Genomic DNA, 24,899 nt, shown 5'->3' with positions numbered 1-24,899 from the left:
GTGGTCCTTGCTTTTGACCCCTCCTCTTTATTCTCCTTTTCATAGTCTCCTTGTTTCCACCCCACTGACCACTGAATTGCTGCTGGAATTGCCAGGAACTTCCTGGTGTGGCAGAAGGAAGACTAAGAACCAAGAAGTGGCTGACAAGAAAGGCAGCTGCATTCTGCAACTGGAGTTAGTATTTGCTCTGACCTAACACTTTGGATGATTCAGTGGGTCCTCCTGGAACCTGGTGTTCCTGCCCTCTTTTGGATTTTCCTGCTTTTTTGAATCCACTGCCAGATAACACTGGGATAAGAACTGACCATGGATGGAAACAAAGATGCAGGAAGGGGAAAGCAGTTCATGTGAAGGTCAAAACCTAGAAAGGTCAGGTCATAATTAAATTATTCTTTGGGAGAATTAAAGGCCAACTGAATCCCATAAATCTAAGACTGTAAAGGCAGAATTGTAGTCAATAGTTATTAGACTCCCTGGGCAAAAGGAGTTTCTCATTCGGAGAAACAGTGCTCCATTTATTTCTCACACCTGCATTTTGTATTTCACACCTACATTTTTTTCCCACCTACATTTTTGATAGAATGATAAAGGTTCAAAATGATAGCTAGCATTTGTTACACACTTACTATGCCTGGCTTGGGCTTTATATTTACTCTCTCATTTAATCTCATAATAATCTTATGAGGCAGATTCGCTTATTTTCCTTCTTTTATAGTTGACAAAACTGAGTTCAAAAGAGGGGTTAGGCCACTGGCCCAAGGTCCCACAGCTGAAACATGAACCCAGTCAGTCGACCCTAGAGCCTGCCCTCTTAACAGTAGACTACTCTCTTGAGATCCTGACTGCTGATTACTACAGGACCAGACAGTTTTGGAGGACTTTGGCTCACTGCATGGACCTAAAGAGGAGTTGAGCCTCAGTTGTTCTGCAGCCTCTGTTACTTAACTTGCATTCTTCCTGAGGTCCCTGTTTAGCCATAAGGTGGACAGATACAGGGAGAGGACTGAGAAGGGAGTTGGGGAGACATCATGGTCCTGGGCCTGGGCCTATGTGCACTGCACTGAGGGCAGCAAAGTATGGTGGTTAAGACCACAGGCTTCAGAGTCATACCTGGGTTCTGACCCACTTCCTAGCTGGGTGACTTGGGTAGTTACTTCACCTATCTAAGCCTCACTTTGCTGATCTAAAAAGTGGGGATGATATTAGTATACATCAAAAGGTCAAAAAGTTAATAAATGTTAAAGTACTTAGCATTTTGCATGCCACTTTTTGGGCAGTAAACAAATGGTATCTAAAAGCAACAGCAACAACACTCTTGTGATGCAATGTGTCTTCAGCTAAATGTCTGTGTTACCTATGACTAATTCCAGAGATGCAAAATCAGTGGTAGCTGGGTGTGGAGAAAAGAGTCTCCCAGGATAAAGCTGTCATGCTTCTGCCTTTTCCCAGTTTGCAGGCCCATGACACTCTTCTCTTTCCCTCAGAAGATGCTTGGGCTGGGATCTGGCCCAACCAGCTGCCTTCAATCCTCTCTGCCAGCCCTCCACCATGAGTACCTCTGTCATACATACGTTTAGCCAAGGAGAACTTCTTGAGCAGCTGGGGCATGGCATCTCGAGGGTGGACTTCCACAGTCAGTTGTGTCCCTACAAAGGAAAAGGAGATGACATTTTCAACCAGATGCTGCCAGGAAAGGGTGAATGCCTCATGTCTGATGATTGAATAACAAAACAATTAGTTTTAGAGCTTTCTTTTGTGTGTACAAATCATCCTTTTTTTTTTTCTTTAAATCAAAACAACAACAAGCCAAGCAGATAGTTTCCAGATTTGGGCAAGATGGAGTAAAGCACACTCAGCCCTGTCTCTCCCACTGAATGCAATTATAAACAATGTACCGAATGCAAGGGACAACTATTAGAGGATTCTGCAAAGTAAATAATAGAATAACTGGGGAAGAGTGGGAAGAATTTTTAAAACATTAGCAAATTGGCAGTGAATTTACCATTCTTCTTTCCCCTCTGGTATCATCTAGACTGGACTTAAAGGCATTCCCAAACCCAGAAGGGTACAGTGGATGCAGAAAAAGAGCACACAAGAGAAATCCTCTCTTTCTGGCCTGCAGAGTGAGAAAGGGAACCCCTAAGAGTCAGAGAGAGTGAAAGAAATCTTTTGTTGTTGTTTTTCCCCCGCTTTATTCTGTTATTTCCCAACTCAGCCCCCAGGCAATTCTGTTGGTAGCAATGGCAGCAGTGATGTTGGTGGCCATGCAGGCACCTACAACTCTGGGGCAAGGATAACTATTTTCTTCTACCAGAGAAGTTATAATCCCAAGATTATGAGGGCAAATATTTATTGTTTTTTTCTCTCTGTTTTCTGCTGATTTGCCCCAGAGGCAGACACAGTTGTGGGGCCTATATGGCAGAGTGAGGAAACTGAAGCTCCAGCTTTTTAGGTAGAGGAATGAGAAATGGGTCATGAATAGGAGGGAGCTCAAGAAGGCAATTCCATAAAGTTGTAGATGGACTCCTGTGGTCACCTCTGAACTGTGCATGCATAGATCTCATCCCAAACATCATACCACAGTCTTCAGGAAGTAAACTATGGGGTAGATTAATGCCCAGGTCCCAGACTGGCCACTGGGTGGTGCACATGCAGGGCAGATCTGTATAGCATTGCAAAGGCTACAATTCAAAATTACTCAGCTCGGAAGACTCAGGAAAATCTTAATTTGAAAAGAAAAAGATAATCAACAGATGCCAACTCCACACACAAAAAACCAGCCACAATAACATGCTCTAACAAGTAATAGCAAACAGTTTTGAGATAAATGGAAAGATATAAAGTATCAGCGATAAAAAAGAAGATATAAAGGAGAAGTAAGTGAAGATTTTAGACTGAAAAATATAGTTAAAAATTCTCTGGATATACTCAATAGCAGAATGAAAATGACAGAGAACACAGTCAGAGAACTTGATGATAGATCAACAGATATTGTCCAGTTTGAACAACAGAAAATGTGAGTAGTGCCTCAGAGATCTGTAGGTCAATACCCAAAAGTCTAACATTCACATCATTGAAGTCTCAGAAGGCAAAGAGAAATAATATGATGCAGAAAAAATATTTGAGGAAATAATGAAAACTTCTGAAATCTGGCAAAAGACATAAAACCTTACTGATTCAAGAAACTCAGTGAATTCTAAATAGGATAAATGTAAGAAAATCCAAGTCCAGACACATAACCAAACTATTAAAGAAAAAAATATGGAAAGTAGCCAGTGAAAAGCCATGTAAAGCCAAGAGAATTTGGTATCAACAGGCTTGCTCCAAAAGAAATGCTAATGAAGTTCTTCAGATGGAAGAGAAATTATACCAGAGGAAAACTTGGAAGAGGGATAGAAATGGTATATATCTAGATAAATATATTAGTCTGCCCTCCTCTCAAGTTGTTGACAATATGAATAATAATTGAAAGAAATAATTATAACATCTGATAGGTTTCTGATACATTAGATGTAAAATATATGACAACTACAATGTAGAGTAGGAGAGTGAATGTACCTATATGGAGGCAAGACTTCCTTATTCTACTTGAAATGTTAATATTAATTATAATTAGATTATGAAAAGTTAAGTACATATAATACATACAAAAATAGCTATATATGGAGATATAGTAAAAAACTTAATAGGCAAATTTAAATGTAATTCTGAAAGGCAAGGAAAGCAGGAAAGGGGAAACAGAGGCACAAACAGAAAACAAATAATAAAGTAGAAAACCTAAATACAAATGTATCAAAAATTACATTAAGTGTAAATGGTCTAAACACACTAATTAAAAAATAGAGATTTTCAGAAAGGGTGAATGCATAAGATTAAACTATATTCAGTTTCCAAGGATCCAACTTTAACTAGTATGATACAGGTTGGTTAAGTGAAAAGATAATAGAAAGCTGGAGTTGCTATGTTAATATTGGACAAAGCAGACTTCAGAGAAAGGAAAATATCAGGGATAGAGGAATATTAGCAAGAAGACATAACAACCTTCAATATGCATATGTCAAACAACAAAGTTTTAAAATACATGAAACAAGAACTAATAGGACTAAAAGGAGGAATAGACAAATCTACAATTATAGTTGGAGATTTTAGCACTAATCTTTCAGTCATTGAGAGAATTAATTGAAAGAAAATCAGCAAATATATAGAAGAAATGAACTACACAATGAATAAAATTTATTTGATGTTTATAAAAGATTCCATCTAATAATGGCACAACGCACATTCATGTCAAATGCCCATTGAATAATCACCAAGATGGACCATATCCTTTGTCATAGAACAAAGCTTAAAAAGTCGAAGAGAACTGAAATCATACAAAACTCTTCTCTGACCAAAATGAACTAAACTAGAAGTAAAAAAACACAGCAACTGGAAAATGTCCAAATATTAAAAATTAACATACTTTCAAATCACACATAGATCAAAGAAGTCTCAAAGAAAATTAGAAAATATTTTGAACTCATTGAAAATGAAAATAAAACATATCAAAATGTGTGAGATGAAGCCAAAGCAGTGCTTCAAGGGGAAATTTGTAGCATTAAATTCTTATTACAGAAAAAAGAAGGTTTCAAATCAACAATCTAAGCTTCCATTTTAAGAAAGTAGAGAAATGAAGACTAAATCCAAGGCAAGCAGAAGGAAGAAAATCATAAAAATAAGAGAATAAATCACTGAAGTTAAAAACAACAACAGAGAATAATCAATGAAACTAAATGCTGGTTCTTTTTAAAGATCAGTAAAATTGACGAACTTCTAGCTAGAATGACCAAGAAAAAAAAGAGGTAAGACACAAATCAGGGGTAAATACACCAATATCAGGAATGAAATGAGGGCTATCGCTACAGACCCTCATATGTATTAAAATAATAATAAAGGAATTTTACAAAACTTCTGTGCACATAAATTCTACAACTTAGATGAAATGGGCCAATTCCTTGAAAGTCACAAACTACCACAAAACTCATATAGGAAGCAGATAACCTAAATATTCCCGATATCTATTTGTTAAATCAAACTTGTAGTTTAAAACCTTCCCCCCAAAAGCCAGGCCCAGATAGCTTCAGTGGTAAATTCTAACAAACATTTAAAGTAAATAACATCAATTCTTCATAGGATCTTTTGCAAAACAGAAGAGAAGTGAATGCTTCGTAACTCATTTTATGAGGCTAGCATTAATCTGATATCAACACAAAGACAGCAAAAGAAAAGAACACTACAGACAAATACCCCTTATAAATGTAAACACAAAAATCTTCAACAAAATATTACAACATTAAATCCAACAATATAGTAAAAGAAAAATATACTACAACCATGGATGGTTTATTTTGGGAATGCAAAGCTGGTTAAATATTTGGAAATCAATGAATGTAATTCACCATATTAACAGGCTAAAGAAGACAAACTACAGGATCACACCTATTTGTGTAGAAAAACGCATTTGATAAAATTTAACATCCGTTCATGATAAAACCTCTCAACATAGGAATAAAAGGGAACTTTCTTACTCTGAAAAAGGAAACCTACGAAAGGCATACAGCTAACAGCATATTTAATGGTGAAACACGGTTATGCTTTCTTCCTAATATTGGGAACAAGTCATAGATGTCCACTCTCACTGATCCTAATAATATTGTACTGGAAGTCCCACCCTGTGTAATAAGACAAGAAAGAGAAATAAAAGTCATACAGATTGGCAAGAAAGAAATAAAACTGTCCTTATTCACAGTTGATATGTCTGTCTACATAGAAAATCCCAAGTAATCTACAAGAAAAAGCTCCTAGAACTAACAAGTTAGTTTAGCATGGTCACAGTATACAAGGTTAACATACAAACATCAATTGTATTTCTGTATATTGGCCATAAGCAATTGGAGATGGAATTTAAAAATAACCATTTCCCATATTTCCAAAATTAAAATATTAGTTATAAATCTAAAACAAACAAAAATCCCAAACGTGCAATAATCACATACTGAAAACTCCAAAATATGATTAAATACATTAAAGATGACTTGACTAGATGGGGAGACATACCATGTTTATGGATTGGAAGACTTAAAATTGTCAAGTGGGCAATTCTCTCGAAATTGATTTATAGATTTAATGCAAGTTCAACCAAACACTTTGGGGGAATTGTGCAAATACATAATTATAAAATACAGACATCAAGGCACAGGAACTGGAATAACTAAACTAATTTTGAAAAAAAAGATGGGAGGACTCCCACTCTTTGATTTTAAGATGCATTAATGAAGCTGCTGTAATCACAACAGTGTGATGTTGGTAAGAGGATAAACAGATCAATAAACAGAATAATAAAAAATAGATTCACACAAACATAGCAAAATAAATTTTTACAAAAGTGCAAAGGCAATTCAATTGGAAAAAGGGCAAAAGAACAGATATTTTACTATAAAAGAGATTATGGATGGAAAATAAGCACATGAAAAGATGTTCAGCATCATCAGCCATTAGGAAAAGGCAAGTTAAAACCAAAATGAGACATCACATCTATTAGAAGAGCAATAATATACAACTGGCCCTTGAACAACATGGGTTTGAACTGCATGAGTCCACTCACATTGGTCCTTTTTTCCTACCAAATGAGGATGGAGAGTACTGTTCATGGAATGCAAAACTCACATACAGAGGGCCAACTCTTCCTATATGGGGTTTCTGCAGGGACGACTGTGGGACTTGAGTATGCCCACATTTGGTTATATGTGGGTGGTCCTGGAACCAATCTCCCATGTATACTGAGGGGTGACTGTAATTTAAAAATAGTGATAATATCATATGCTGACAAGGACGCAGAGAAATTGGATCTCATATATTGCTAGTGGGATTGTAAAATAGAACAGTCACTCTGGAAAATAGTTTGGCAGTTTCTTATAAAACAAAACATGTACTTACCATACAACCTAAAAATTGCCCTGTTGGGCATTTATCCCAGAGAAATGAAAACGTATGTTCACATAAAAACCTGTACACAAATGTTTATATAGCAGCTCTATTCATAATCACCCCAAACTGGAAACAACTTAAATGTCCTTCAATGAGTGAATGGATAAACAACCTGTGGTACATCCATATCAAGAAATAGTTCTCAGCTGGGCATGATGGCTCATGCCTGCAATCCCAGCACTTTGGGAGGCTGAGGTGGGTGGATCACTTGAGGTCAGGAGTTTGAGACAAGCCTGGCCAATATGGTGAAACCCCATCTCTACTAAGAATACAAAGATTAGCTGGGCATGGTGGCAGGCACCTGTAACCCCAGCTACTCAGGAGGCTGAGGCAGGAGAATCGCTTGGACCTGGGAGGCAGAGGTTGCAGTGAGCCGAGATCATGCCATTGCACTCCAGCCTGGACAACAGAGCGAGACTCTGTCAAAAAAAAAAAAAGTACTTCTCAACAATACAAAGGAACTCTTAAGAGTGATGGGAGGATTAGAGTCCACACAAGATAATTTTAAAGAGGGAAATAGAAGTGCTGTATATTCCGATGGTGGTGTATTCTGTATATTCTGATGATGGTAACCACCATAGTGGTGGGTCCACAAATCTATGCATGTGTTAGCAATCAGAACTACACACTACAAACATTCAATTTTACTGTAGGTTAATTTAAAATAAAAGTAAAAGCAAAAATACCAACCACACACAAAAAAACCCAAGCAGAATTAAAACAAAAACTTGGATGATATGGAAAGATATAAAGTAGAAAGTGAAACTCCTTTAAGACTTCATTTCTACATTTAAAAATCCAAAGCAGATTATAGTAAACATATTTCTCATAACCTGCTTTCTTCATTTAAATCTTTACATGTCAGTGAGCATAGCCATATGTTATCATTTCAAATGGCTACATAGTATTCTATTTTGTAGATGGTTTATAATCCATATAAGCAATCCCTTTTTGTTGAATATTTAGCTTTTCACAGTTTTGCTATTAGAAATGATGCGATGAACACTCAGATAATACATCTTTGTATGTATGTAAAGTGATTTGCACACTTTGCAAATCAGTTCCTTTGAATAAATTCTTAAGTATGAATAAAATAATATGGATATTTTAAAGGCTTTTGTTAGATATTGGCAAAATTTTCTTATGAATGATTTTATCAATCTATGATCTTATCAGTAATGCAAGAGAATGCCCATTGTGCACATTCTTGCTGTGCTTGATTGCTAAACTGGTTACAAAGTGCAATACTTCGCACTTCCTCCCAATGAGAGGTCTTTTGTTCCACCCCTTGAATTTGGGCTGGGCTTTTGACTTGGTTTTGCCAATTAGCACATGGCAGAAGTGATGCTGCACAAATTCTGAGCCTAGGCTTCTAGAAACTTTGAGGCTTCCATTCTCATTCTTGGGATCCCAGCCGTAACTGCCATGTGAATGAGCAGGCTGTAGATGAGAGCCCACATGGAGCAGAGCATAGCCTCTCAGGTGAGGCTATCCCAGACCAGCTGGTCTCCAGCCAACCCACCAGCTGACAACAAGGACATGAGCAAGCCCACCCAAGACCCAAGATCAGCTGGGTATGGCTCTAATGAGAATTTCTAGCCAACCTGCAGATTGGTGAGCTCGTAAATGCTTATTGTCTAAAGCTGCTAAGTTGTCTGGTGGTTTGCAGTGCAAAAACAGATCACATATACACTCACTGATGGTTGGTTTTATCAACCCTTTAAATTTTTATCAGTGAATAATAATACTGGTTGCTTTGTATATTTCTTTAGTTTTATTGTAGTAGTCTTTGCATATACTTATTTACCAGTTTAAATTCTTATTTTGTGAATTGGCTGTTTTCCTATTGAAGTATTATTTTTTCCTCATTGATTTTGTAAAACCTTCTTTTACTAACCCTTTGCCTGCTAAATGTGTTGCAATTATTTTTCATAGAATAACAATACTGTCTTTTTCGTGTAGCTCATAAACTTGTTGTGCATGCCAAAGAGGGTCATTCTCAAACAATTTGAAAAGGTACAATGTGGCCTCTGCAAAGCATAGCTTTGAAGGGGTTAACATTCATTTTGAAGTGTAGTTTCTAGCATATTCAATGTTGAGAGAAAATCAGCCTTGTGACTTTATAATTAAAACATTAAGCATTGGTCATAGGATTGGGTGCTATGACCATCAGCAGCAAATACTTCCTGTGTGTCTTCCCATCATGAGTGAGGCATGGGCCTGTTCTTCTCCTTTTCACTTTCTCCACCTCAAACCCTCTGAGGTGTCTTTTAAAGTGAGTGCTAAGTGGTACTTGACTTCAAGATGCCTTGTGAAAAATGAATTGAGAAACATGTTCACTCTCTCCCCTCTCATAGGTCACAATACACAATGATCTGAGTAGTCCTGTAGTAAAGAACTCTATTTGACCCAGTACTATTTTCTCAAACACAATTTGGAAAATGCTGGACTGGAACAATCTCCATAAGCTTAGAGAAACAGCAAAAGTGAACAACTTATTGGCATAGGGTTCAACAACAAATCTCTTCCCCAAACTTCTCATAATGCCCAGGTACTTTCACACACACAACTGACAGTCTTTGTTAATCGCTTCAGGCAGCCACTTCCCATCAGTCAGAGTTAATGAAAAACATGAAACTTGTTTGTCATCCTGCGTTACGTGTCCTGAGCCATGTCTCTAGGGGTATTAGCCATGTCCCACTTCAGCCATGTCTCTTTGTAAAAGAGCGATCAAGCTGAAAAACAAACTGCTGTTAAAGCCCCTCCAGGGCAGGGTGTTGAGATGGGCGGAGCACGGCCCTGGCCCAGACGCTCCAGCCATCACTATTCCTAATCCCTTCTCTCCTTTCTGCGATTCCTCTTCCATCTTGGACAGGGGTCGATGTCCAATATTTTCCTGAATCCCACTTCCCGGTTCTCCCCAAAAGCTGTGCTGCTGCTTAGCATTCCCTCAAGGAAAACAGCCACTTTCTCGTCCTCCGTGATCTGTGTGGGAGTGTGATTCCTGCTCTCACTAACTGTTGTGTGAGAGCACCACTGGGAGGCTTTGCTGGCTCCAGGAACTGGGCCTGGGCTGGACATGCTGTTTCAAGGGGAAAAGCATTCACAATATAGCTTTATGCTTCCTTAAGGCATGGAGTGGAGAGAGTTTGCTGGCTATGACGCCCCTGGATCAAATAAAACTCTTAATTTAAGAAAAAATATTAATGTGGCCAATCTCTAACAGAGGGTAGATCATGTGGAGCAAAACTCGCAGTCAGATCTAAACCCTAAGTACAGCCTAAGTACAGTACATTATTCTAATCTTGACTATTAACCATCACAACCAAACCTACAGGAGGCCCTTCCTGGGATTCCAGGCTGCCTGGCTGGCCTCTCTCATGCATCCCTCCCCAGCTCCACCAGTTGTCAACAAAATCACATTTCTGAAGCTGCAGCTTTGACCATGTTAGTTAAGAGCATGTTAGAGATTATTTTCTGCTAATCCTGAGAAGGGGCTCTGCTAGCTCTCCTTGCTTTTCCCTGCCTTCTCAGAAACAGAGCATACAGACAAGCACAAGAATGTCCACATGCTTACTGCCCTGCCTTTCACCCAGTCAGGTTTCTTCCACCTGACAGCTGCTCTCCAGATCTCTTCAGGTTTCAATCAGGATTTATCTAAAGGCCTAATTGGCTCAGGACACCTAACGCAGTATGGCAAACAGGTTTCATGTTTTTCATTAACTCTGACTGGTTGGAAGTGGCTGTCTGAAGGGATCAATTAACAAAGACTGTCAGGTGTGTGTGTGTGTGCCTGTGCACATGCACACGGGTGTATATGTGTGTGTAGGGGTCATGGGATTCATATGAAATACTTGCCGTCATTGGTTTAAGGTGTTTGTTAACTTTTTCTATAACAGGTTGGCACATTTACAGCCTTTTGTTTTTCTCTGCCTTGGAGTTTTTTTTTTTTTTTTCCTGCAGTAGCTTAGAGTCAGGAAAACAGCTAAAGCATTGGTAGTTTAAAAAAAATACCCTTAAATAGTCCCTGGTTAGATATTCAACAGAGACATGCTGTGATTCTCCCCAGGATGCAGTAGTCAGGAAGTGGAAAGCAGTGACAGCCCAGGAATGAGCCTGCTAGATGGTGACAGGGACCGTCCAGCTCTGCAGAACATGATGGAACACCATCCTTAGGGGGTATTGCCAAACGCAGCATGAAAACCCCACTCAGCCACTCTCATTATGAGATGACAACCCAGTGTTCCAGAGCTCAGGGCTGTGACCGGGCATCTGATGGTGTGCATGATGAAGGGCATCGCTGGCAGCCCTGCCCCTGGCTTCCATTAGGAACGGAAAACAAAGGACCATTCATGATTCCGTCTATGGGTTGGAGCTCCACAGGGAGGTCCGAGGTCTGGAAACATGGCACTTTGACCCTAGTGCACACATCAAAGAAGACTACTCTACAAAGCGTTTGCATGGGGTTAAGGGCTGATGACCTTGAGGACAGAAGCCTCAACAGAAAACTGACTCCTCAAGAATGTCCTTTGGGGTCAGGCATGGTGGCTTATGCCTGTAATCCCAGCACTTTGGGAAGCTGAGACAGGGGCATCACTCGAGCCCAGGGGTTTCAGACCATTCTGAGCAACATAGTGAGACCCCATCTCTACAAAAAACGAAAAAAAAACCAGCCATGTGGTGGCACTCACCTGTGGTCCCAGCTACTCAGGAGGCTGAGGAAGGAGGATTGCTCGAGCCCAGGAGTTTGAGGCTGGAGTGAGCTGTGATTGCACCTCTGCACTCCAACCTGGGCCACAGAGTGACACCCTGTCTCAAAAAAAAAAAAAAAAGAAAGAAAGAATGTCCTTCGCAGGGGCTCCTTATGATTACTCTCCTTACATTCATTCAACCCACACACCCACTACAGATCCCTCTCCAAAGCCCCTTGCCATGACCCAAGATTCCAATGTTCCTTTGCCACCTGTTGCATAAAGTCTACCATTGAAAGACAGGCTGAGGAGGAGGGAAAATGTTGAATCATTCCAAGCAATGAGTTCAGACTGAAATCTTAGACTGCACATTGAGGGTGGGGATTGGGTGGGGGTACTGCACCCAAATCAACACCACCAGATTGGTCCCTGTCCTGTATGGAAGAGATAGTATGGTGGAGTAGTTAAGCCCACCGGTTTCGAGAGCCCATAGACATGGATTCAACTTCTGGGTCTGGTATGTGCTAACTGTGCGACTTCAGGCAAGTTATTTAAATATCTCTGAGCTTCCCTATCTGTAAAATGAGGATGATAACCTTCCCCAGAAGGTGGTTGTGGAGATTAAATGAGGTGAGCCATGAGAGGGGCTTAGCTTAATATCTGGCACACACCAAGTGTCTCACCTCTGGTCACCGCTATTACTGTGATAGAGCTTCCAAGAAGGCTTCTCTGGGGGCCGGTGTGGTTTGCAGAACAGAGCCCAAAGGTTGTCAAGGCTCATGGGATAAATAAGAAAGTGGCACGTGGAGTAATGATTCCCTGGCCACTGCTTTCCAAAACGGCAGGTGCTGGCACCAACCTCAACAAAGCCAAATTTGAATTCATGTTTCTTCCCCAATCTGCTCCTCCTGCATCTCCCTCACCTTCATCCTCCCCATTGCTCAGGTCCCAAGCATTGACTCCTCTCTTGTATACCCCAGATCCACACCATGGGGGAACCTCTCTTGCTGGACTATCATGATGCCTCTTAAGGGTTGTCTTGCTTCCAACCTTGCCCCCTCTGTTTATTCTCTATGCATTGGAGGCTGTCATGTCTACAACCATCTAATGGTTTCCAATCACACTCAGATTAGAAGCCTCCCAGACCCTGCCAACTCTGCCCTGTGTCCTCTCTGGCTCTTCTCCTGCTACCCCCACCTTGCCCATGCCCCTCCCTTCCTCTCCACAGCACAATTGCCTGCTCCTTGAACACGCAGACACGCTCCCGCCTGGGGGCCTTCACGCTCACTGCTCCCTCTGCTGGAAGCTCTTCCCCAGATACCCACATCGTTAGCTCTTACCTCTTTCCTTGCTTAGGTGTCACTTTCTCAGTGAGGCCTTTCTCACCTACTGCACTTTAAATTGTCCCCTGGGATAGGCTGAAGAATGGCCTTTAGAGATATCCATGACAGAATCCCTGGAATCTGTGAATGTTACCTTATATAGTAAAGAGGACTATGTGGATGTGATTAAATTAAGGATCTTGAGATAGGGAGACCATCTTGATTATCTGGCTGGGCCATGAATGCAACCACACATATCCTTATACAAGGGAGCACAGAGAGATTCAACTATTTATAAGCAGGGAAGGCAATGTGACAATGGAAGCAGAGGTTGGAGTGAGGCAGCCACAAGCCATGGTGGGCCTGCAGCCTCTAGCAGCAGGAAGAGGCAAGGAATGAATGCACCCCTAGAGCCTCTAAAAAAAGCTGGCCCTGCTGACACTTTGACTTTAGCCCCGTGAAACAGATTTTGGACTTCTGGGCTCCAGAAGCGTAAGAGAATAAATCTGCGGTATTTTAAGCCACCTCATTTGTGGAAATTTCCTATAGCTGCTATAGGAAATGAATATACAACCCTGCACAGCCCCAGACCCCATACCCGCACACACCCCTTATCATCCTTCCTGCTTTACTTCCCCCTCACGCCTTATCTGGCTCAGGGTGTTTGACTTGTCAGGATTGTCTGTGTCTCCTCACTAGGATGTCAGCTCCACAAGGACAGGGGCCTTTGTCTGTCTTCTTCACTAAGTGAGGTGAGTGGTGCTAATCCACTCTCATTATAGCCAGATATCGCTGAGTCCTTTTTTTTGTGTTGAGCCATGTGCAGTTGAGTTCATTTTAGAGAAGCAACAGGGCATGGGCTTGTCCTTGTGGTTCTCAGGGCTGGTGGCAGGTCCTGCTGGGCCCACAGAGGTCTCTAAGGCTGTCCTAGAGCTGCATTCTCAGGAATTCTGGCTTAAAGGGACACTGGCCTGTACTGTGAGGAGAGCCAGCTCCCCCATGCTGGTAACCCCAGTTGGCTGGCCTTTCATCACTGCCTGCCAGTGCCTTTCTATAGAGAAGCTGGTCCACCTGTATTTCAGAGAGCAATTCCCTGAGAGGCTCCAATCCTCCAGGGCCTCCAGAGTCCTCCTGTTTCATGTGGGGCATGGGGGAAGTCACTGCCTCTGAATTTGATCAGATAATTTCCTTATAGGTTAGGACATCAACTCTCAGAGCAAGCGTGATGAACTCTTATGGCTGAGCCTGTGAGAACACTCAGACACCAGGGCCCAGTATTTAATGCACAGCAGTTAACCAAGGTGGGCGTGAGAGTCTCTAACCTGGCATCCCATCACCATTGCTGTGGGGCCCTCCTGTCTCTGTGTTGTCATGTGCTCAGATCCAGTCAACTGTAGAGTCAGTGATGCCCTTGCCTGCCTTCCCTGAGTTCCCAGAGCCTGTCCCAAAAAAGTGAGGCCCCCCAAGGAAGGTGCCTCTCACTCTGCCTTGCTGTGGCAAACTCACTGGGTGGGATGCCCTGGGAAGACTCAGTCTCAGCAGGAGAGGCTGAAGAACTGCTATGGGTCAGGACAAGGGAGGGCTTGGATGCCACGAGCCAGCAGGAGGGAGGCTGGTTTCCAGGGGAGATGAGGAAGCAGAGATGTGTGAAGGTTAACAGCTGAGGCCTTGCTGGGGCTCAGACTGCCCAGCTCTGACTCTTGCTGGCCATGTGATCTTGAACACATGACAGCCTTTCCAAGCCTCAGTTTACTCATCTGTAATTTGAGGATGGTACAGAGGAGTACCTGTCAAACAGGATTGCTGTGAAGCTTAATTTACATGAGAATAAGTGCATAAGTGGCTTGGCAGGGTGTCTGGCACATGGTTAGCATTCAACAAACGTTAAATGTTGAATAGAGATGACAGTAATAGTGATGATGATGACAGCAGCGCGCTCTGAGGCCCATGGGCTTTATTTCTTGATCTCATGGTGAGGGGAAGACTCAGACTGTGCAGCCTCTTGCTGCTTCCCTTGAGACGCAGGGAGAGGAAAAGGGTTTCCAACACCCATGGGAGCAGAAAGGACCCTGCTCCCCATAGTCTGAGCTCCATATCCTGGGCTGTCCCTGGCCAGAGCATCAGGTCTGGGCACACGTCTGCAGGGGAGGTCACGGCTAGCGGCGAATCACTTACCTTGGCTGTCGTAGGAAGTGATGACCTGGGGCTGCTGAGGGTGCTGCTTCTCCACCAAGTTTTCTATTTAAGGAAGACAGAGAGGCCTGCAGTGACCACTGGGGAATTTTCCCCAGGCAGAGCAAAGAGCTGTATGTGTTTGCGGGAAAGGTGGGCTGGCGGGGGCCAAGCACGTCCCCAGGCCTAAATGTGTGTACACCCTCACAGTGTGCACATGTGCAAACCAGCACAACGACACTGTGCATGGAGACAAATGCCTGGAAGCCCCTGTGCACACACCCCTTGTGCCTCTTAGCAGGTGCCAGCACAAGCTGCGTTTCTTCTAGAACAGGCTACCAGTCTTCCATGGTCTTTGTAGCCATAACTCCCAACTTTGGTGTCACCAGGCACAGTTTCAAAAGCACTGCATACACAGATGCCTCATTGATCTTCACACATTTCTGTGGAGCATGCTGGGAGGTTCTGACCTGGTACTTGAACCTCAGGTCTTCTGACTCCTAGTTGAGTCTCCTGCTTCTTTTTTTTTTTTTTTTTTGAGATGAAGTCTTGCTCTGTCACCCAGGGTGGAGTGCAGTGGCTTGATCTCCACTCACTGCAAGCTCCGCCTCCTGGGTTCAGGCCATTCTCTTGCCTCAGCCTCCCGAGTAGCTGGGACTACAGGCATCCGCCACCACGCCCGGCTAATTTTTTGTATTTTTAGTAGAGTTGGGGTTTCACCATGTCAGCCAGGATGGTCTCAATCTCCTGACCTTGTGATTCACCCACCTCAGCCTCCCAAAGTGCTGGGATTACAGGCGTGAGCCACTGCGCCCGGCCGAGCCTCCTGCTTCTTGATGAGAAGAACAGGGGGCCAGCCTGCCTCCTACCCCAGCCTAGGAGACTGGATGATGTGTAGTTTGGTTCTGTTTCACAAACATTTGCAGGACACGGACTCTATGCACATTCTCTCCACACGGGGGGATATTTCTGTCCCTGGGACACAGAGTTGTCCTCAGAGCCTAGTGGGGTGAGGCTGCCGTGGAGTGATGCCTAGTTCCTGCCATAGGCCAAGAAGCGGGAGCTCACAGGCTTACTTGCCCTTCTACGGGAAGCATGACCTTTCCTCCCTTCTTTACAGCTGCTGCTGTGGCCTGCTCTTACTGAAGCTGCCCTTGAACCTCTGCTTCAGAGGGGTAGGGGGAAGGCTGGGCAAGTGGAGGATGGTGGCAGCTGGAGGTTCCCCCACACTACCACCCTGGCCTGCCATCTTCTCTCTATAGCTTCCTGCTGGCTTGCGGTGGGCTTGTCACTGGAAGTGACCACTAGGACCAGTGCCTCAGTCTGGAAACAAGTATGCCTCTTGGGCATTGGCCTGAACAGGTCCGTTTAGATGATTCTTCTTGTGCAGATCAGCCACTCAGTGGTTCCCATGCCTGGGCCCATGCAGAAGCCAATCAAGTTGGGGGGTGAGGTACTGAGCCAGGCTGGATTTGTGATCCACCTGACAGGGTCCTGCCCTGGAAAGCCTGCCTGCTCCAGCCTTCTCCTATGAACAGGCCCAGCTAGGTCCCTGAGCCCCACACTAGTCAGCCAAGGGCCAGGTCCACTGTGTATTCCAATACAGGGTGATGTGGCATGCGGGGCTGGAGCCCCAGACCAGGCGAGGGCAGGGAGGCCAGGGCCGCCTCCTGCAGGCACAGCTGGCAGTGCCTCGGCTGGCTGAGGGAGGAAACAAGATCCGGGAAGGGAATCCTCAAGGAGGGTGATTGGCTGGCATAGCTGCTGTGGGGTATTTATAGTCAAGGCTGCACAATTGGTTTCCCTTTAGCTGTGGGGCGTCTGTCCCTGTGCTACTAGGCAGACTTCGTCCAGGACCAAGGAAAGTAGCCAATCACAGCAGGGGAAGCCCGTTGCTGGGCAAGCTATTGGGGTGGGGTAGGGGGGTGAGGAGGAGGCTGGGCCCAAACACCTGCTGCTTCGAAAAGTTTGGAGCTCTCTAGTCTCAACACCCTGCCAATGCTCCAGCCCAAGCAGTGCACGGGGTAGCAAGAGGGGGAAAATGTGCCCTTCTGGATCCACCCCATGCTCAGCAGCGTCTGTGTGCACTCCACCAGCACATGCCATCAGCCACTTCCTTCTAAGATGGAAGCCATCCAGTTACCAGGGCTGGGAGGCCTGCTGGTTACCAGAGCTGGGTGCCTTGGGCACCAGTAAGGCAGGTGTGAGAAAAGGTCAGCTTCAATACCTGCACTCAGAATCTCGACATCAGAAAACACAGAAAGAAACTAATTTTAATTTCTGCATGCATGCAAATGTACCGTTTGAAAAATAAATGAAATTTTGCTTTACACATGTTGGTGGAGTGGTAGAAGCATCATTTTTTCTGGGCTCAGGGCCTCTGTAGAGCCTCTCTCCAGCCCTGCATTTACCTGAAACTCCCAGTTCTCGTGGCGGTTTTGCAAGAACTATTTTAATCATCTTCTATCAGCTGACACATGGCGCTAAGACCCACTTCATGTCTTTTACAAGAGTCTTGTAATGGTCTTGCAATCGTCAATGTGTCACTTTGTGTTTTGTGATATTTTTCTACTAAACTTCTCCCAAATCAGAAACCCGGAAGATGGTAAAAATAGAATGAATTCAGTATATTTCAATCCTCTCCTGATGTAATAACATGCCTGAGAAGCCCTGAGATGAGTGTCAGACAACTCAGGCAAGGTATGAGACAGCTGCAACCAACAAGGATGCTGTGCTTCTTTGTTTCCACCTGCGGCTTGCTTGCCCACTCACCCACTCACACATGGGCCTAACATGCATACCTTCCATGCCCTGCATGGCCATTTCTGTGGCTAACAGGTCTCTGGGGGTCTGATTCTTAGTAAAATTCTCAATAACCCGTAGCAGAGTTTTGTTAGCTTTGGCGTCTACTTCAGTAGAGCTAAAGCTGGCATGTCTACCAGCTGATGGCCCCTGTAGCAAGATTACAGGGAAGCCATTGCACCCATGCATGCCTGTCAGGGTGGCTCCCTGGCAGTGGTGGGGTGGGGATGGGGAGTGTCTCTTGAGGACTCCTACCAAAGGCAGGGAACACAGGAAGACTCTTCACCTCCAGGGTGTTGAGACTCACCTGCAGTGCATTATAATTCCAATCATTTTAACGTAGCTCCCCTGAGGGCAGTGTTCTTGGCTGTCTTTTTCACTGTTTCATTTCCAATATTTAGAATCATGCCTGGCACAAAGTAAGCACTATAGGCATTTGTGAACAGAATGAGTGAATGAATTCACTTTTAGAACTTCATCTTTCCCTTTCATTATTGTCAGAAGGATGGTAGAACATAGCAGTTTAGTCCTATTCATCTGCAATCCTATTTCCTCATTTGTGTCATGGAGGGTGGTTCCTTTAGACTGGCATTTGATAAGCCAGTCATCTGATCCCAGGGCTCACATAGCTGCGGGCTGATGGAGTTCTCTACTAGGGCTCTGGGAGTAGAGGTTTGGTCTCTATTAGAACCTTCACGTGCCCACTGTGCAATGTCCCTGATGTTTGTCCCTGGAGGCTGGGCTAATGAACTCTAAAGGGAATAGAATAAAGCTCATCATAGTTGGCCCCTTAGTGTTACCAGAGAGATTCTGGGCCTGGGGCGGCAGATGCCTGGCACTGGAAAAAAGAGGCTTTGGAAGCTGACATCTTCTTGTATTTTGGGTCCCAGGCCAGCAGGGAGCTATAGAACCCTTGAGTGGCATCTTCTCAGGCTTCAAGTCATACTGTCCCAAGGCAGACCACTATCCTCTCTGTTGGGAAACATTTTCAAAAGATAGATGGCTGCCTCTCATAGGAGCACACTCAAACCTCACCTTCCCAAGGGATGTTAAATCCTCACCTACAGCTCAGCCAGCAAACAAATGGGTGCTCAAGTTCCTGGTGCTGCTCTTCAGCCACAGCCTCCAGGAGAGCAGGGGACCTGACTCCAGGGAACACTTCCCACAGTCACAGTGGCCCTAGAGGCCTGGCTGGGTCAGGAGCAGCCACTTTCTGTTCAGTGGTTAGATGTCTAGGGCCAGTCTTCAAATGAGTGAAACCCAGTTCTTCCAGTTATTGTTCAATGTATTAAATCCTATAGGTTGAAAGGAAAAAGAGAATTTACCGTGAAAGTCATTTCCTTCTAATTTCTGCCATCTTCGGACTCCATTTCCAACGCCTTGGAATCCTGCAAAATAACAAGTTTCTCTGAGGTGGGAGACACAGGGCAAAAGAGTGATGTACCAGTTGCAGACTCATCTGGGTTATGGTAGAGCAGGTGGATCTTGGCTCTCTTGGAATCTGAGAGAGGCTGCCCATGAATAAGTTGCCCTTGAGGGAATGAATGCAACTCTCAAAATTAAAAACATTTAAAAACTGTTAAAACAGTTTTCAAGGGCAGCGGGGTTGGTTATCAGGATCATTCAGGGAGAATTTTTGTAGTACAGATGCCCATTTTCCACTTCCACCTCTCCACGGCATACATATGAAAGCATTATTTTAGAAGTCATTTGCTATCCACGTTGCCTGCCTATTTCTGTATGTGGTGAATCACCCACTTTTAGAGTCTTGATTCAGAGTGGGGGGAGTGGGCTAAGACCGTCAATCCCAATGGGAACGGAAAATGACAGTTGCCAGTTCTCTTGGCCTCCCTTGCAGCTAGAGGGTAAACACGTATGGCCTAGCCATGGCCAATCTGATGTACCTGTGTTTCACTCTGCCTTGGGACCTGGTGATGCAACAGGGAAGGGAAGGAAAGCTCTCACTCTGGCTGCGGCTGCAAGTGGTAGCCGCAAGGTCGAGTTCCTGGCACAGCATGGCGATATGTTCTGGCAGCGGGAGCTGCTGCAATAAAATTGAGATCCTGGCGCGGAAGGAGTATTCATGCTCCTTGGTGGCTGAGGAGGTTTCCTCACTAGACCAGCTCTGTGGTGCGGCTTATGGCACTGTTCCTGGAAGCTCAGCCTTGAGTCTTATTCTCCAGCCCTCTCAACCACTCAGGGGCCACCACTCCCTTCTTAACACTCTTCTTTTCTGCAGAGTCCCCCATAGCCAGTGCCAGTGACTTACCACTTGGAACCCTCATGACACACCTATGGAGTAGAATACACAAACCACATAGACTTTTGGGATAAGACCTAAGACTTCAAAGCTCATTGGGTCTTGCCGCAGGCAGCTATAGGCTATATCTTCTACTGCCTCAGGAGTATATGCACTCTACTTTCTGATAGGAGCTGAGGGCTCTCAGGCACGTTTTGGAGAAGCACTGCTCTAAGGAAATGACTGGGAGGATGCTAGGGCCTTACAGAAATGGGAGAGAACATCTGCTGGCTCTGCAGCCCAAATTGCTAGTGACCTAGCCTGTCCACACTCTCCTTGCCTTCTTGTCCCCCTGACTCTTTTCTTCCACAAGGCCCCCAGCAGAAGGGCCACTTGTTACGGATTACTCCATCCTCTGCATTGCAACAATAATTGAGCTTTGATCTTTTCTGACATGGAGCCTAGTCCCTCTTTTACATAGCTAAGGAAGATCCACTCTCCAGTGGAGGACCTGGAGTGCGGAGGAGAAAGGAGGAGATACCTGGAAGTGAGCAAGAGTTTGTTTTAGATCTTTGCACCCATGGGAGGCTTCAGAACAAGCTGGTCTTGTTGGGCATTTTCCTCCCTTAGGCTGTTTTTCGAGGAGAGGATCTGCAGGCTGGCTTAGCCTGGGGTCTCTGAATATCATCGCTGCCCACCAGGCATCAAAAGCCATGCACTTTCCCTCTTCTCTGCTCTGATTATGAATAAGTGACACAGATCTCTACACTGTCATTCATAGCATCGGTGAGAAACGGCCATCAGAAAAATATTTGGAGAAAGAGATCAGCAGAAAGGGCCCAGCCATTAGGGGTCTTTTTTTCTCTATCGTAGTCACTAGTGTGCATACATTAGTCTGGAGTCATGACGAGTTTGTGCTAGGTGTTGGGCACCTCTCAGGGCAGTCCTGATGCCTGGTATTTCCTGGGCTTCTCTGTGTTCTTTGCCCTTTCTAGTGTCAGAGCCTTTAGAAGTGATGTGATCAGAGAGGATTGGGAGCAGGGGACTCGTGGGCTGACCTGGAACTAGGCCTCACCACACACTGGAGAGGGCATTCTGGACTGTGGTACATGTATTCAGAGCAGTCTCATTTCTATCAAGAAGTTGATGCCCTCTGTTGACTTTCTAACTACAAATACCCTGGCCATTTCGCCTTCTCCCAAGAGCAGATCTGAGAACTAAAGAGCCAACAAATCCAAACGACTCCTGCTTCAGTCAAGAATCAGCCCTGAGACTAGAGTGCCTGTCAACATACTCAGCCCTCTAGATTCTGTTTCTTTCGTCTGCCTGCCTTCCCAAGAGGTTCCCGGGGCTCTGGAGGCAGCTCCAGCCTGTGTGGCTGGTAGTGGCAAGGCCATCCACAGCAGCATTACTTTAGCAAGGCAGGTGGAAGGTGGATGTTCAATGAGCACAGAGGCTCTGGGGACAGAAGAACCAAGGGCAGAGCAGCAGCAGGAATCCCAAGGAGCTCCAGAGCTGGAGGGGAGGAGTGAGGCAGAAGTCATTCTCCTGCATGGGCTGTCGGGCCTAACTCCTAAAGAACTGGCCCGCAGTCCGCCTAGTGCATCCTCACACCAGCCTTGGAGACAGCTTGCCATCCAGGACCCTGAGGTTCTCTGGCTTTTCAGGGGCTTATTTAACCTCCATTATCATCCATCTGTACTCCATTCACATTGTGTTCTGTCGTCTGGAGAACAGAGAGGCCCGGATCCTGCTTTCCACAATGACTCTATGAACTGTCACTTTATTTTACCAATCTACAATTTACAAATTTACCCAGAAAGTGTGGAGGACAAGTAAAATTGATGGATAAGTTCAAGTGGAGACAGCAGGTTTCAAATCTTACCCTATCCAAACCTGCGTTCCTTTTACGCCTTTCATGCCTTCCATCTATAGGAGGCTGGGAGAAAGTCTCAAGAAAGGAGAAACTGAGGCTGTAAATTGTGCAAGGCCACACAGGGAGCTCCCCATCTAAAAGTCTGACTTAGCACAAAGGTTTCCCAGCGTCCCCTGTGCCCTGCAGTGTGCTGTGGCGGGGCGGGGGGCGGCGGGGGGGCAGCAGGCCTCTGCTACCCGTGAGTCAGCCCTGAGGCTCTGGCAGCCTTCCTCCAGGGTATCTTCCAATCTTGCTCTACACCCGTCAGGGAGTGGCTGGGAGGAAAAAGACTCCCAGGGGTGACGGAAGCACCCAGAGGCCTGCACAGGGAGTCAAACTGGGGCAATCACGGGGCTGCGCGTTGCCACGGGACTGCGCGTTGCCACGGGACGCCGGCGCCAGTGCGGGGAAACGACGGCAGCCATGGGGGAGAGGGTCGGGCTCGCTGACCTCGTTCGGGGGAGCAATGGGCGCCCTCCGGCGGGCGGGCCCTTGTGGCAAGGAGGCCGAGGTGCCGGGGGACCCGGGGACCCTGGTCGGGCGAGCGTTACCTCCTCGGCGCTGCAGCAGCGCGCTCGGGTTCGCCTGCTGGTCTGAGTGCGTACCCTGTGCGGCGCGCCGCTTCTCCGAGTGCACGATCAGCAGCATGTCGATAGATACGGCGTTGATGTCCTTCTTCAGCTCCATGATGCCGCCTCCTTTCCGACCTGGGCTCCGCGGCCGCACGCTAGGCTGCTTGCGCTGCAAATGGCCCCGTGCGCGCAGCTGCCCCACACGGGAGAGGGCGAGGGCGCGGGAGAGGGCGCTCCCCCGCCGCTGGAGCCGCAGGGCGCTGCGTTTCGCTGACTCTGCCAAACACGCCATTAGGGCCCGCCTGGGAGGGCGCTACCCTAATGAAGCGGCTCTAAGTCACCTTTGAAAGGAAATCCCCGGGCCCAAGCCTTGACCTGCACCGGGGCCATGGTCAGCAGAGGCGGCCGGTCCAGAGCCTCCCTCCCTGCGCCCCTGCTTCCCGCCCGGTGCACTTGAAGCGCTGGTCCTGGGCTCCAGGACTTCTCTGGCTGAGCGCTGCCTCATCCCCACGGTCTCCGGATGGTTCTCGAGAGGGCCAGAGCCGACCTCCCACGAGAAGCCCCTGGCAAATACAGAAATCGCACAGTGCTGTGAACGCTGAGAGTAGGTTCAGGAAAAGGAAAGACAGCAAAGGGGCTCCAGATTGAAATGCAAGATGTGCAGAAATTGGCCAAGTTTTGGCCTGGACCTCACTCGTTCCCTGGGTTGGTTTTGGAGGTTGACAGCTCTCTCTCCCTAGGAGGGAGTTGGGTGGGGTGTTGGAGTCAGGAGCTCCCCCCAGTTATGGCCCCTGTAGAACTTGGAACATGCCCATTGAGTATCAAGCTAACGATCCTCTTTGATCTGAAACGAAAGTCTTAAAGTCTCTGTTCCTTCTAGAAGTCTGGCTCCTGCCCTGTGGGGAAGGAGGGAGGGGGAGAGGAGGAGGCTGGGGCACAGGGAGCTGGACCTGAGAAGCCTTCTATTTTTAGCCCGGCCTGGCCTGCCCAGCCAACAGCAGCAGGGGTTTAGCTGTAGGTCTCAGGAGTGTTTACAGAGGCTTCTGCCTGGTACCCCTGGGCACTACGGGCCCACCCTCCTGGGGTCGTTCCTCTAATTCGAGTTTCTACTGTTAATAAATGCCCCCCACATGGAGGCCTTTGCTCTGGGAGCCCTCCCCGCATTGGAGTGTATGGACCCCACCTTGTAGCATGGTCCTGAGAGTTCCCAGATCCTCCTTGGAGCAGCCTGTGTCACACAGACTGCATTCCAGTACCAGCTCCATCACTTCCTGGCTGTGTGACCTTGGACCAGCCATTTTCCCTCCACCTTCTTACCCTTATCACTGGGTTGATAAAAATTTCTCACATGGCTGTTGTGAGAATGGCATGAATGTAAGGCGCCTGGTGTATAGAAAGTGGTCATCATATGGTAGCTGTCAGTCTTACTTCATTTTAAGGGCGAGGAAAGGGACAGATGGAGTGACAAGTGACTGATGGAGCAGAGAAGCAGGAGAGATGTCACAGCCACACCCTGAGATTCTGAAGGTCTTCCTCCAATAACAGTGGCTCAGAGTTTGGTCCCGTGTAAAGGCTGTTGTCTCATTGCATTACCAGCGCTCCCCCCACCACCCTCCCCCTGACTCACCCACTGGACATCTGATGGAAGGAGAGGTTGTTGGCTTCCAGTAATGTTGAACTGGAGTCCCTAGAGAGCTGAAGCCATAGACAGACAAGTGGAGATGGCTGACTCCCAAGGCAGGTTTCCTTCTGCTAAAGTGAGTCTTATCCTGTCTGTATATGTGCAGGTACACACACACACACACACACACACACACACACACATGCACACCTGGGAGGCTGGCTAACACTCTCTATGTGGCTGGGGAAGTAAGAACTGTGCATTACACAAAGCTCTTGGGGTGTTGGAGATTGCTGAGGCAGATCTCAGGTCCCAGAGTCCCCCCAACTACCCTGGGCCAGTCAGTGTTGCCTAACTCCTTCAAGTGTCAGGTTGTCTGAAGTGCTGAAATCAACTAGAAACCCATGTGCAGCACCTCTGGTTGCTGGATGGATCTGAGTGGTGGTGATGGTGGGGGGAGGTAAAGTCCCCTTTCCTTACACTTGCATTCCCACCTCCCAAGCCTTGCTCTCCTGCTGGAAAGTGTCATTGCTAGGAAC

At 45.9% G+C, this 24,899-nt stretch overlaps 1 protein-coding gene across 5 annotated transcripts in view; it reads right to left on the bottom strand.

Annotated features, from left to right (window-relative positions):
• Positions 1-23,315, bottom strand: part of KY (kyphoscoliosis peptidase) — a 51,287-nt gene extending 27,972 nt beyond the window's left edge. The window contains exons 1-4 of one of the 5 annotated variants that reach the window (XM_055295346.2): positions 22,719-23,315; positions 19,339-19,401; positions 15,215-15,277; positions 1,572-1,646 (exon numbers count right to left, since the gene is read on the bottom strand). In XM_055295346.2, the coding sequence (XP_055151321.1) occupies positions 1,572-1,646; positions 15,215-15,277; positions 19,339-19,401; positions 22,719-23,031 (514 nt within the window). In that variant the 5' untranslated portion in view covers positions 23,032-23,315. Of the gene's footprint in view, positions 1-1,556; positions 1,647-15,214; positions 15,278-19,338; positions 19,402-22,718 lie in introns of all 5 variants that reach the window. The other 4 variants (XM_055295348.2, XM_055295347.2, XM_055295349.2 and 1 more) reach the window with 4 other exon arrangements.
• Between the last annotated feature and the right edge of the window lie 1,584 nt (positions 23,316-24,899).

The sequence above is a fragment of the Symphalangus syndactylus genome, chromosome 10 (assembly GCF_028878055.3).
Source record: "Symphalangus syndactylus isolate Jambi chromosome 10, NHGRI_mSymSyn1-v2.1_pri, whole genome shotgun sequence".
NCBI classification, from domain to species: domain Eukaryota; kingdom Metazoa; phylum Chordata; class Mammalia; order Primates; family Hylobatidae; genus Symphalangus; species Symphalangus syndactylus.
Note: the sequence above shows the minus strand (reverse complement) of the source record. Positions and strands in the feature narration are given on the sequence as shown.